The 13,122-nt window shown below is 39.8% G+C and overlaps 1 protein-coding gene across 6 annotated transcripts in view; it reads right to left on the bottom strand.

The window, feature by feature from the left end:
- GOLGA4 (golgin A4) overlaps window positions 1-13,122 on the bottom strand; it is a 105,398-nt gene that overhangs the window by 21,200 nt on the left and 71,076 nt on the right. For all 6 annotated transcript variants that reach the window (XM_067753767.1, XM_067753768.1, XM_067753770.1 and 3 more), the window contains 4 exons: window positions 8,891-13,116; window positions 8,213-8,334; window positions 7,681-7,811; window positions 1,273-1,386 (listed from right to left, as the gene is read on the bottom strand). In XM_067753767.1, coding sequence (XP_067609868.1) covers window positions 1,273-1,386; window positions 7,681-7,811; window positions 8,213-8,334; window positions 8,891-13,116 — 4,593 coding nt within the window. The remainder of the gene's footprint in view (window positions 1-1,272; window positions 1,387-7,680; window positions 7,812-8,212; window positions 8,335-8,890; window positions 13,117-13,122) is intronic.

Raw genomic sequence — 13,122 nt, 5'->3', positions numbered from 1 at the left:
AATAGAACTAACTTAGTAGCTAGTAAAGAAAGACAGAAAGAGTCAACTCAGCTTTGGTCGTTGCTAATAATCAAGATATATGTACCAAGCAGCACAGCATAGCAAAGCCTTTTATAAAGTCCTCTTCTCTCCATTTTGGAAAAGTGATCCATGTAATTGGTTGTCTATAAAATTGCTTTCTGGTCACTGACTTCTGTAATGAATCCTCTATAACTAAAGGATGAAGCCATGAATGTGTCCACCTTTCCCAAGACCCTTATGACAGAGCTATGAAGACCATACTGGAATGAGTGAGAACATTTTAGATGTACAACGGTACACTGCCCGGATTCTTGAATGGGGGCCCACAAGCCCTGTGGGTGTGCACTTGTTGGGGTGCCCAGCAGGACAGGAAGCCACAAGGTAAACATGGCCTTTCATAGCATCAGTTTTACTTAAAGATTGGGATTATTAAAAAAAGAAAAAAAAAAAAAAAAAGCCTGGATATGGAGTGCCAGATCTCTTTGAATTCAGTGCAATTTTCCAAAATAATCGCATTGCATCTACAACTGGTCTGTTAACAAAGGAGAAAAGGAGACATTGTTTTTCTCAAAGGTATACAACTAAAAACATTTTTATGTAACTACAAATAAAGATATATTATAGAGCAGGGGTCCCCAACCCCCAGGCCGTGGAGCGGTCCACAGCCTCTTAGGAACCAGGCCTCACAGCAGGAGGTGAGCAAGCAAAGCTTCATCTGCCGCTCCCCATCGCTCACATTACCGCCTGAACCATCCTCCCCCCACCCCACCCCCTGGTCCGTGGAAAAATTGTCTTCCACAAAACCAGTTCCTGGTGCCAAAAAGGTTGGGGACTGCTGTTATAGAGAATGTAAAATTTATATGAATTCTTAGCACAAAATATAAAAATCTAAAATTATCATACTTTCTATGGACCATTTTTGGCTCTGCCCCAGGGCTATGAGGTTAACTCTCCTCTGCTGTTCTTTCCACAGGCAAGACTGAGAAGCACAGGTATCACAGAAACACCCTAGGCTCTGAAGTCTGGAAGACTGGTTTTATATTCTCAATAGAATATTTATTGTGTGAGCTTCAACATTTTATTTAACCTCTTTGAACCTCAGTTTCACTGTCTATAAAAGAGAGGCAGGAATCTCCCTCTTGAAAGTCTTTTGTTAGGATTAGATGAGGTAGGTAGGTATGTTAGTAGGCGAGCCAGTGAAAACGACAATGTTTTCAAGGAATGTATGGAGCCAAGTCCAGTTCCCCTCACTTTATCATTGCCAGGGTTCTCCTCCTGCTCTAGCCTTTGCTGGTATTTCTTCTGCAGCTCCTCAAGTTGAGTCTGTAGATCTATTACTTTTGCAGTCATTTCTTCTTCACGAGCCTTTAGAATAAAAAAAAATATTAACAAACATATCAAAAAGAATGCAGTAAAGGGGCAACATGATCTAGAGAAAACTACCTTTGTAGGAGAAACCAACACCTACACATTTTTGGAAACACAAACCACTGTTTTTACTGTAATTCATTACTGTGCTCTAAACACCTTCCTTCACGCCCCACTTTTAACTCCAAGCCCTTTTAAAAGCTGCTCACTCTTCCTAGGATGACTTTTCCCACCCTCAGTCCTCCTGCCCCCACCCCATAAAGCTCATCAAGCTGTTTCTTTCCCCTTAAACTAGGGTTCCAAGGTTTAAGCAACACTTAGGTGTATAACAGCGTTGTGACAGAACTGTAAAACAGAATCTCTGTTTTAAGACTTTGGCCTTTTCTACACTAGGATTTGATTTCTAGAAAATATCCAATATAAACTAGCTTTATGCACAGCACTGCTCAACCAGCTGGCAACTTACTGATCACAAGAAGTTGTGGAGGTTTTTTCTCAGCCCCTTGGGAAGGGCTGCACAAATCAAGATGGTTCTTTGCCCTAGTTAGCAAACCTGTACGTTCCCTTCACATCTGCCTGCAAACCATACCAGCAGTTCTTTGGAGTAAAATGTTCAACTAAAATCTATTTTTGAAAAAAAATTACTGTCCAATGTATTGGTAACTAACGTAATGTATCCATTTGCCCTGAACTTTGCAGAAAACAGACAAGGCTGCAAAAGTAATACATGATTTACTGGTTCAAAAATCCTTTTTATAAAATTTGGCATACAAATCATTCTCTCTTCTGTTCTGACTGCCCTGATAAAAGGCTGTTGCCCACCCTTAAATTTTTTCATTTGTCTTGATAATTGCCATCGTTTGCTGTACAAAGCAGTCCAGACCTCTCCTTGCTCTTATAAATCTTGCAATAACCTTTTAGCACAACCTCTGTGCTAAAAGAATATTTGACATTGGAATATTGATCAGATTTGAGTAATGAAGACAGGACAAGTGCTTGCTGAGTAAGAGACTAAACAGGAAAACAGCCACAAGCAGCTATCTGATTTAAGAACCAAGAAACATCATTCTCAAAAACAAAAACAGGCCCCAAGGCACAAAATAAAGCAACAAACCACAAGACACCTCGAAAATCTAACTTTAAATACCACTTGTCATGAAACTTAGACCAACTAAAAAAGAACGAACCCCTTCTCTCAACATAAGCAAAGCAGGGGTATCTTGTAAACAGCCTCCTTCAACATCTGCCCAAGGCACTCTAACCCAGCCTCCACCCCTAAAACACCACTGATCAGAAACTACTGTAAATCTGCAACTGCCTGCAATCCTGGTTTACTTACTGTTTTCATTCTACCATCACATATCCTGTGTGGATGTCTGTGTCAGTGTGGTCTAGTCTTGTTTGAAAGGATCACCTCTTACAGCTATTTATTCAGTTAGGTCCAGATTCTGATATGACAATCAGCTATGCCTGACATTGCCTTTGGCAGCTGGGAGATACCAATAGAAAGCAAGCCCTCTAAGAATTGGAAAAGAATCCTTGACGTGTTGTTTCTAATTTAAGACACAGTTCTATAATTTCCTTTGTAAAAGCTTTCTGTCTTCTTGAAGGGGGAAAGAAAGCAATACTGCTTGCTCTGAAGTAAAAACAGTAAGAAAAACTAAACTGAATATTTATGCACATACATGGAAATTATGTTTTAAAGACTATTATGCCAAAACCAAATCACTAAAATACAGTAAATGTCAAAAAGAAACCAGTTTTATATCTAATGTAGCTGTAAGAGCTACTCCCTCCCAGTGAGACTGCTCTGAGGTTGGGACGAAGGCAGTCAGCTCCCTTACTTGTGAGACTCAACTCCTTTCAGATGTCACCAGCCAATCTCCCCGAATGAATGCTCCCTTTGCCCTACCAGGTGTCACTTCCTTCAAATTTACCAAGTGTCGGGCTTCCCTGGTGGTGCAGTAGTTGAGAGTCCACCTGCCGATGCAGGAAACACGGGTTCGTGCCCCGGTCTGGGAGGATCCCACATGCCGCGGAGCGGCTGGGCACATGAGCCATGGCCGCTGGGCCTGTGTGTCCGGAGCCTGTGCTCCGCAACGGGAGAGGCCACAACAGTGAGAGGCCCGCGTACCGCAAAAAAAAAAAAAAAAAAAAAAAAAAAAAAAAAATTTTACCAAGTGTCTAGTGTGTGCCAAGCATTTGGCTAGGTCCTCAAGACTAGAGATGAACAGCAAGATCCCTGCCTACAAGATGCTAATAGTCTAGAGGAGAGGACAGACACATTAATACATTCTTACACACATATGTATGTATGACAAAAGTAACATGTCGTAAGTGAAGTAATAAAGTACCAAAGGAAGACAGGTGCAATTAATTCTATTTTAAGGGGTTTCAAAAAAACTAACTGAAAACAATATGATGCAGAAAAGCATATTCAAAAAGCTAACTCTGGGGTAGGACAGGGAAAAAACAAGAATATATTTCATTTTTGTTTCTGTTTGCATAAGGAAACACAGGAATATTATTACATAAGAAACTAATGGTTACCTGTGGAGGGAGAAGGGGAACAGGGTGTAGAATACAGAGAAAAGTTTGGATGCAATTCTCATGATAGACCATTCTCCAAGTATACCTTTTTTAAATATTATTTTGATCTTTAAACCATGGAATACATTTGATTCAAATGTTTTTTTTCTGAATACAAGATAAATTTAAAACTTTCAAAGAAAACTGCCAAAAGAGATGACAACAGCTGCACTAACTCATGAAGTGTGAGAATGTACTCTTGAAGCACCAGGAAAAGCGTTAGCAGAGGTGAAATACAGCGAAGAAGGAGCTAAAGCTGAGCTCAGCTAGACCACAGACTGACCCGGAGGATGGGGTCACCAGGACAAGGGAAGCCACTGCAGGTGTTCAGGGGAAGGGATATGATCCCCTTTTGTTTCCAGATAGACAATAACTCTCACAGGAAGAGACGAATACTTTCCGGGGAAAAAAAACAAGAGCAAGGAGACCAGGCAGGAAATTAATACAGTAGGCCAGACCAAATGGAATACGGCAGCCTAGACCATGGCAGAAGCGGTGGAGTTAAGAGGAGAGGAACAGGCAATGGGAGTAAATGAAACACTACAGCTGAGAGTCTGTTACATGTTGGAGAATGTGCTGGAGATCCACAATTAAAGGGAGAAAGGTGACTTCCCTGCCTAGGAAATCAGGGAAGATAAGCAGATTTCATGTCCTAAAAAATGTGTGGATGTGGATGTGTGAGGGGCTGAGGAAGATGGGAGGCGTGAATCTAGGATGACAAAGTTCTCAGTTTCCTCCAAGCAACGGTAAGAATGTGAGCTAAGACAGTGAAAGCAAGAAAATGAAAATGTCTCTGTGCTCCACTGTGCTATTAACAAATCATGGAATTATTTTAATGGATGAGAAAAATATAGCATTCTACAATGTCATCATTAAGACAAATCATCAATCTGATAACAGCTTTTTCAGAGGGAAAAAAAAGTACTACATAATACATACAAATCCATATAAAACTCCAATTCTGGAAAACTTTAAATTGGAGAATGGTAAGAGAATATGTCTCAGAAGCAAAGCAATATGGTGTTTACCTAGAATTGGTAATACCGCTTTTAGCAATATATGCTGTTTTAAAAAAAACTCTTCAAGACAGAGTATGTATTTGGATGGGGACTGCCGATTTAATCACTGGCCACCCTGTACTCTGGCTATAAGCACTTGAAATGTGACTAATCCAAACTGAGACAGGCTGCCAACGTGGAAGCACACTGAATCTCAGAGAATTAATACATATATCATTTTTATATTGACTACATCTTGCAATGATAATGTCTTGGATATAACGGGTCAGCTAACATTATTACCAAAATTAAAGTCAGCTGATTCTTTCTTTTTTTTTTTTTAATGTGAATACCAGAAAATTTTAAATCCCGTTTGTGGCTTGCATTGTATTTCTAATGGGCAGTGCTGGTCTAAGGCGCAGGAAGGGGCCTGGGGAAGAGTCCACCTGAGTCCTCTGGCCCACCCTCTACTTCCTGCCCGCTTGCTCTACTTACTCCAAGCCTGAAGCTGGGAGGACCATTTATTTTCTAATAAACAGCAGATCTTCCAGGAGGAACGATACCAGAGATTAACTGCTACCTGTCTCCCTGTTCACTCACCCCTCCACCTACAGAGGCTTGTTGTGACCTTGGAAAGTGTACTGTGTGCTACCTCCACACCCCCATACACACACATTCAGAGACAGAAGTAGTTCACAAAAGGGAACACTACAGCCGTGACACAGTTTATCCCCTGTGAATGAAGCTCCCTGACTTAACTATCCAAGTTCTTTCCTTAGGGAGAAGCCTTTATAAAATATATGAAGCTAATGAAGAATCAGTGCTCTACCACTCGCCATGTGTAGTTTTAGGGAAATCATTTGACTATGCTGAACTCACTCTCCTGCTTCTGCCACACACAAAAAAACACAAAAATAGAAGATGAACCTAAACTAGCTGTAATGTATCTTCCAATCCCAACATTCTCTAAGCATTCAAGAAACAACAGTAATTTTTAAAGCTTCACATAATATACCCTAGGTAAGTATAGGAAAATGTGAAATCAAATTTTCTTTCACAGTGAGGTCTAAAGCTCAAAAATTACACGAAGGTAACATTTATATTCATGTATCAGGTAATTTCAGCTTTTTCAAATACATTTACAGTAATTGGGACTCCCCTGGTGTTGCAGTGGTTAAGAATCCGCCTGCCAATGCAGGGGACATGGGTTCAAGCCCTGGTCCAGGAAGATCCCACATGCCACGGAGCAACTAAATCCGTGTGCCACAACTACTGAGCCTGTGCTCTAGAGCCTGCACGCCACAACTACTGAAGCCCCCGCACCTAGAACCTGTGCTCTGCCACAGGAGGAGCCACCACAATGAGAAGCCCATGCACTGCAACGAAGAATAGCCCACGCACCGCAATGAAGAGTAGCCCACGCACCACAACGAAGAGTAGCCCCTGCTCACCGTAACTAGAGGAAGCCTGCACACAGCAACGAAGACCCAGTGCAGCCAAAAATAAATAAAACTTTAAAAAATAAAATAAAATAATTACTACTAGAATCTGTTCCTGGCTCAGAGTTCTACTGCTGCCATAGTCAGCTGAGGCATGATTCTCTAATTTATGCATTCCTAATCATCAAATGGTTTTTAGCACATAGTGAAATAAGGCTTGCAGTAACTAAGGAATCTGCTGGGCTTCCCTGGTGGTGCAGTGGTTAAGAATCCGCCTGCCAATGCACGGGACACGGGTTCGAGCCCTGGTCCAGGAGGATCCCACATGCCGCGGAGCAACTAAGCCCATGCGCCACAACTACTGAGCCTGAGCTCTAGAGCCCACAAGCCACAACTACTGAAGTCCACATGCCACAAATACTGAAGCCCGAGCGCCTAGAGCCCGTGCTCTGCAACAAGAGAAGCCACCGCAATGAGAAGCCTGCACACTGCAATGAAGAGTAGCCCCTGCTCGCCGCAACTAGAGAAAGCCTGCGCGCAGCAACGAAGACCCAACTCAGCCAAAAATAAATAAATAAATATGATTTTTTAAAAAAAAGAATCTGCAATCCAGCAAAGAATAATTTACACTGCTTTACATTCAAAAATGTTCTGCAGTCCAAATACTCACTAGCATTCATGGCTTATCTTCATACACAAAAATGACAATACTAATCCACCACTAGAATAAGTACACTGAATTTAGCCTCCAAACTACATATAAAAGATTTGGCTGATGTATTCCTTTTTTTTTTTTTTTTCTATCTTTTCTTTCTCCCTTGAGAGCAACAAAACCTTGCAAATTGGGTAGGGATTAAATACAGTTAACTGGCCCTCCTGGAAAGTTCCCAGCTAAAGCTCATACATACACTACCTGTCCCAAGCACAAGCTCTCAATTCTTAGTCTGGTGCTCTCACAATTTGGTCTGAATTTGGAAGAAAGACATAGAAGAGAATCCATTCTTCCCCTTACTAACTCACTGTTGCTTCAAGTGGCCTATATGCCTGGTTAGCAGAAACTGATCAGAAAATTACAATCCTAGCAGAAATCAATTAGACTCCTTATAAATCTGCAAACAATAGAGAAATACTAATTTGAATAATATTGACTCCCCCCCCCAAAAAAACCTTCTACACTATAAAAAACAGGAAATCTGACAGCCTATCTTCTTTAGCACTACCATGAAATCTATTACAATTAATTTTCAAGAGAGAAAATAAGGTACATCAAGGATTTCTTCATATCTTTTGGCTGTTCTTTTTAGATCATCTTCTTTCTCTAAAATTTTTTTATATAACTGATTTGTCTCCTCTTGATGGCTTTCCAAAAGTTCAGCCTCCACTTCCTGGGCTTTATCTAATAAATAAAAAATGGACACATACAAGAAAACATATTAGGTAAGAATTAGTATCTGTACCCCAATTTCTGTAAGAACCCTTGTTCCAAATTAAATTTGATTAAAATCAATTGATCAAATTGACCAAATGTACCCTTCTCACGGAGCAGAAGTGTCTTCATTAGGTAATTAATCAGGTAATGCTTTCAGGTTCTTCCACCTGCTCCTCCCCTCTGACAGGCAAGCCACTTTCAGGCAGCACAGTTTCCCATCAGAGAACTTTCTTGGGCAAGAATCATTTTTTTCTCCAGTTTATAATTACTTTAAGCACTTAGCACAGTGTGAAAAGAATGAACTTAAATTATAAATAGTCTCTGCTGATTCTGATTTGTTTTTTAATTGAATTTAAAAGTTTACTTACCAATGGTCTCTTTTATGGTCAGTTCCAGCTCCTGTTCCTTTTGTGCCAGCTGTGTATGAAACTCCCTCACCAGCTGTTTTAGTGTGGAATTGTGCTTCAACTCAAGATCTTCCTGCTCCTGTCTGAGTACCAAAAATATGAAGAGCTAACTGCTGTTATACAACAAACAAGCTGTAAAGAGTTACCTGGTCTTCACGACAGTGTATATAGTATGACCTCAGCAATATCAACCATTTTTAAGGGAGTGTGCATCCACATGCATGTGCGTGTGCGTGTGCGTCTCCAGGCACAGAAAACTTCTGGAAGGGTAAGTAAACTATGATTAACTCTAGGGAATGGTCCTGATGATTTGAGAATTTTTACTTTCGACTTAAAATTCTTCACCATACACATCTATATAATAAAAATATAAAAATGATTTTAAAAATAATTACCGGGATATGTACCTAATAACCATGATCTCATAGGCAAGAAAAGGGTTTTTTCCCCTTAAACTGACATGGAATAACACTGCCTCTTGCCTTAAATTGTTTTTAGTTCTCTTCGGTATTTAACTTATTATATTTATGTTCGATACTAACAAATTTAGGTTGTGAAACTTAACTGCATTAGACACAAAAAAGAGAGATTTCATTAAAGAGGATTGCCTTAAAAATATTCATACGGAAAAAAACTTACTTGATTTTCTCTTCCATTTCTTGTTCATACTCTTTCTTTATGATATCTAGTTCTTGCTGATGTTCCTTCCGCAACATTCGAAGATCTTTCTGCAGTTTAACCACCTCCTGGCTCAGCTTCTGCTTCTCCTGCTCCGTCCCTGCCAATTTAAACTCCAGGTCATTGTGCTCAGCCTCCGTGTTACTTAGCAAGCTGGGTTGGACCACATGAGATTTGGACTTTTCTTTAGCACTTTCTTCCAAAACTTCCATGGGTTTACTTTTTCCATCCATCTGTTGTTGTAGAGCCTGTAATCTTTCAAGTTTTGAGGTCAACGCTTCAATTTCAACTCTATGTCCTTCCCTCTCTCTCAATAAGCAGGAATCCAGCTCTTTTATCTTTTGCTCCAAGATCTGACAGGTCAAATCCTTCTCCTGGAGGGCTTTCTGGACACCATCAACCACATTCTCCAAGTTCTGCTTTGCCCCTATGTTATTTTTACCTCCCTCTTCTTCCACATGATGGGATACTAACAAGGAGTATTTGGTTTTTTCTTCAAGTTCTTCTTGAAGATGCTTTATCATTACTTGATCCTCGTGTTGCTTTGCTTCAGCCTGTTCTATCTTTATTAAGAGCTCCTGGTATTTGCACTGCATTTCAGAATGAGAAGAAATTGTGCCTTCTTTTTCCTGCTCTAGCCTCTGCAATAGCTTTTCCTTTTCAATTAAATTTCTTTGTAAAACACGGATTTTTTCTTCACATGCCTTCTGCACACAGCCTTGGGATTCTGCTGCTTCTTGCTCAGTACATGCTGCCTCATTTTCTGCCGATCTGGGTGCAACTGATGTTTCTGATTGTGGTGAACTTCCCACCGACTTAAGTTTTTCTTCCAAGACATGAATTTCTTTCTCTCTTTCCTGCAATTTTGTATTTAGTTCACTCAGATGGCTTTCTCTGTCTCTTCTATACTGCTGTTCTTTCTCTTCCATTTGAGATAACAACTGCTTCTTGATGGCAGCAATTTTTTGTTCAGCTTTTTTCTTCAGTTCCCCTAATTTTGCAGCACTTTCTAACTCAAGTCTATCTTCCAATGCCTTTAACTCCTCTTCTTTGCTTTTCACAATTGAATTCACATGTTCCAATTCTTTCTTCATAGATTCAAGTTCAGATTTCATGGAAGATGCTTGCTTTTCAAGGCTTAAGACTTTTTCTTCAGCCTCTTTAACCCTGTTGTCCTTTTCTTCTCCTAACTCTTGAATGTGTTGAAGTTTCTGAATCATTTCTTTCCGTTCGATATCCTTTTGTTGATTGTGATTTTTAAGAACTTCATTTAAGGACTCAATTTCAATTGTTTTCTGAGTAACATGCTCCTCTAATTCCACAATTCTTGCTGTTTGAGTTTTTAACTCAGTCTGTAAATTACGTTCCTTCTTCTCCATCTTGCTCTTCTTATCTTCCACTTCTCCCTTAAAATATTCAAATCTCTTCTTTTGCTGATCAAGGTCCTCCTTCAATAAAGTTATCTGCTCATCCTTTTCACTGGTTTCCTTTGTTTTTAACTCAAGCTGCATCTGCAATTCTTTACTAGTATTTTGATACTGTGTAAATCTTGACTGTGCTTTCTTCTTCCACTCTGAGAATTTGTTGGCCTGTTCAAGAGCAGAAGTTTTCTCCTTACTCAGAGTTTCAACTTTCAAAGATAAATCTCGCACCTGATCCAGCAATTCCTGTTGCGCTTCATCATGTTGCTTACTTAGTGATGAAATGGCTGCTTCGTTTTCAGTTAGGCTGATGCTGTTCTGAAGTTGAGCACTCATATCAGTTAGCTGTTTACTAAGACTACTGATCTCAGCTTTTTTTTCTTTAAGTTCTTCTTTCATCGAAGTGACAGCGTTGATGTTTTCTGATAACTCCTTCTTCAACTGAGTGATGCAAGACTCCTTTTCTGAGGCAGCCTGTTGCTGATTTCCTCCTTCCTTCTGTAAGGCTTCTTTTTCTGTCACAAGACCTTCAATATCAGCCTTCATGCTCTTAATCTGACTTTCTTTTTCTTCCAACTGATGTGCAGCATGTTGTAAAGAACTATTTAGTGTGTACTGCTCTGCTGTTAGCTGTCTCAGTTGTGCTTCTAATTCAGAAACTTTGCAAGTTTTACTTAGTAGTGCCTCCTTAACTTTAGTTGTGTGGTGTTGACAATGGGAGACCCTAGAGAGAACGGCATTAATTTTACTGCTACTAATGTTGATGAGCTCACTTGTTTTAGCTTGTAATAAGGCTTCCGCTTTCTTGGAGTAAATGTCCAGCTGAACTGCTAGCTCCTCGGACAGTTTTTTGAATTCTAAGCTTTTGTCTTCTAGGCTTTTCTTATTTCTGTCATATGAAGATTTCAAACTCTGGAATTCTTCATCTGTGGTTTTCAGCTTCTCAGTCAACTCAGAGACCTTAAGCTTATCTTTTTCTGCCAGCATCTTCAGTTCAACTACATGCTCTTGAAGAAAAGTATTTTCCTTCTGAGAGTGATTCAGGTCAACCTCCAGCTTTTCAAGTTCAGCTTTCAGTTTAGCTTCATTCTGTGAGGCAGAAACCATGTGAGCAGCCTTCTGGTTTAACTGTTCCTGTAATTCCTTCAACACTGTATCCTGCTTAGCACCCTCTTCCTTCAGCCATGCCATTTCCTTGTTCATCTCTTCTTTTTCACACCCAAGTATGAGGATCTTTTGCTTCAGTTCTGCTACCTCTTGTTCTTTTTCCTGTAACTGGATTTCATGTTTTTCCTGAAGTTCTTCAGCTCGCTGGTTAAGTTTCTGCTCCCAGACTGCTATGACATCATTGAGTTCTCTCCTGTGCACCTCAGTAAGACTTTCTATTTGCTCCTTTTGGTTTGTCTCCAATCTTGACACTGCATCATTGATTCCAGCTGAGTTAGCCTGTGCCATTTCCAAAATTTTGGCATTGAACTGTTTTTCTTTCTGACTGAGCTCCAGAGCAGTATTTTCGAGCTCTTTCTTAAGTTTGGCTTCCTGATCCAACAGTTTCTTCTTTAACGTTTCTTGCATCTCCTTTGCTTTCTGTTTAATTTTTTCTATCTTTTTCTCTTGACTTTTAAATTTGGTTTCATACTCCTCTTGCAAAACATGAATACTGTCCTCCTTGGCTGATAATTTCTGTTTGAGTATTTCAATTTCTTTGCTCTGTCCTTCTTTCATTTGTAAAATTACATTTTCCTTTTCCATTAAGAGTTGCTTTGTCTGTTCCTGCTCTATATTATCTTTAAGTTGGGACTCATAGTGTTGGGTTAAAGATTTTACTTTTTCTTCCATTTCACTATTCTGTTTTTCAAGTTGCTGCATTATGTCCTGTACCTTGATTTTGTGAGCATCTAACTCAGCACAAACATCTTTCTTTTGAGTGACAACTTCAGCTACCTGTTTGGTAAGAAGAATTCTTTCTGTTTCCGAATCCAACAACTTCTGCTGCAACTGGGCCAACTGCTCCTCATATGTTTCTACCTGCTCATGCAAGGTGCTCTGCAGTGACTGAAAGAGCTCCAGCTTAGCAGACGCCTGCTGGAGTTCCCCTTCAGACCTTTTAACATCTGCCTCTAAATTCTCCACATGAGCCTGATGCTCTTTTAAATGCTTGTCCTTTTCTTTCAGAAGAAGCCCAAGTTGGTTAATTTCATCTTTTAATGCCTTCTCAGTTCTCTGGATAGACATCTCTTGTTCTTTAATGATGCTGTCAACCTGTTGCTGGTGATGACTTTTCTGTTCATCCAGCTTGGCCTCTAATTCCCGCTTCACTCTATCTGCTTGATCCTTTAGTACAGAAAGTTCTTCTTCTAGCTTGTCACGGGCTTTTAATACTTCTGACAGTTCAGACGATAGTGATTCCAATTCTGTTTGCTTCACATCAAGCTTTTCTAAAGTCTTTTCATTCATCTCTTCTATGTGGGCCTGAAAGAGAACCTCTCTGTCATTCAACAGTGTTACTTTTTCTTGTTCATACTTTTCTCTAAGTTTTTCCATTTCAGTCTGATGCTGTTGCTTTAAGACTTGGAGTTTTTCAGTCCAAAGGTTATCCTGCTGATGCTGCAGACTTTCCAATTCTGTCTTGTGTTTTTCAACCATGACTGTAATTTCTTTATTGTGTTTATTTTTTTCAGCTTCCAAATGAACAGTTAAATCTTCTGACTGATTTTTATTCTCTTGCAAGCGTTTTTCCAAAGAACTTTCTAATTCAAGAATTCTCTGTTA

The sequence above is a fragment of the Pseudorca crassidens genome, chromosome 10 (genome assembly GCF_039906515.1).
Source record: "Pseudorca crassidens isolate mPseCra1 chromosome 10, mPseCra1.hap1, whole genome shotgun sequence".
Classification (NCBI taxonomy): domain Eukaryota; kingdom Metazoa; phylum Chordata; class Mammalia; order Artiodactyla; family Delphinidae; genus Pseudorca; species Pseudorca crassidens.
Note: the sequence above shows the minus strand (reverse complement) of the source record. Positions and strands in the feature narration are given on the sequence as shown.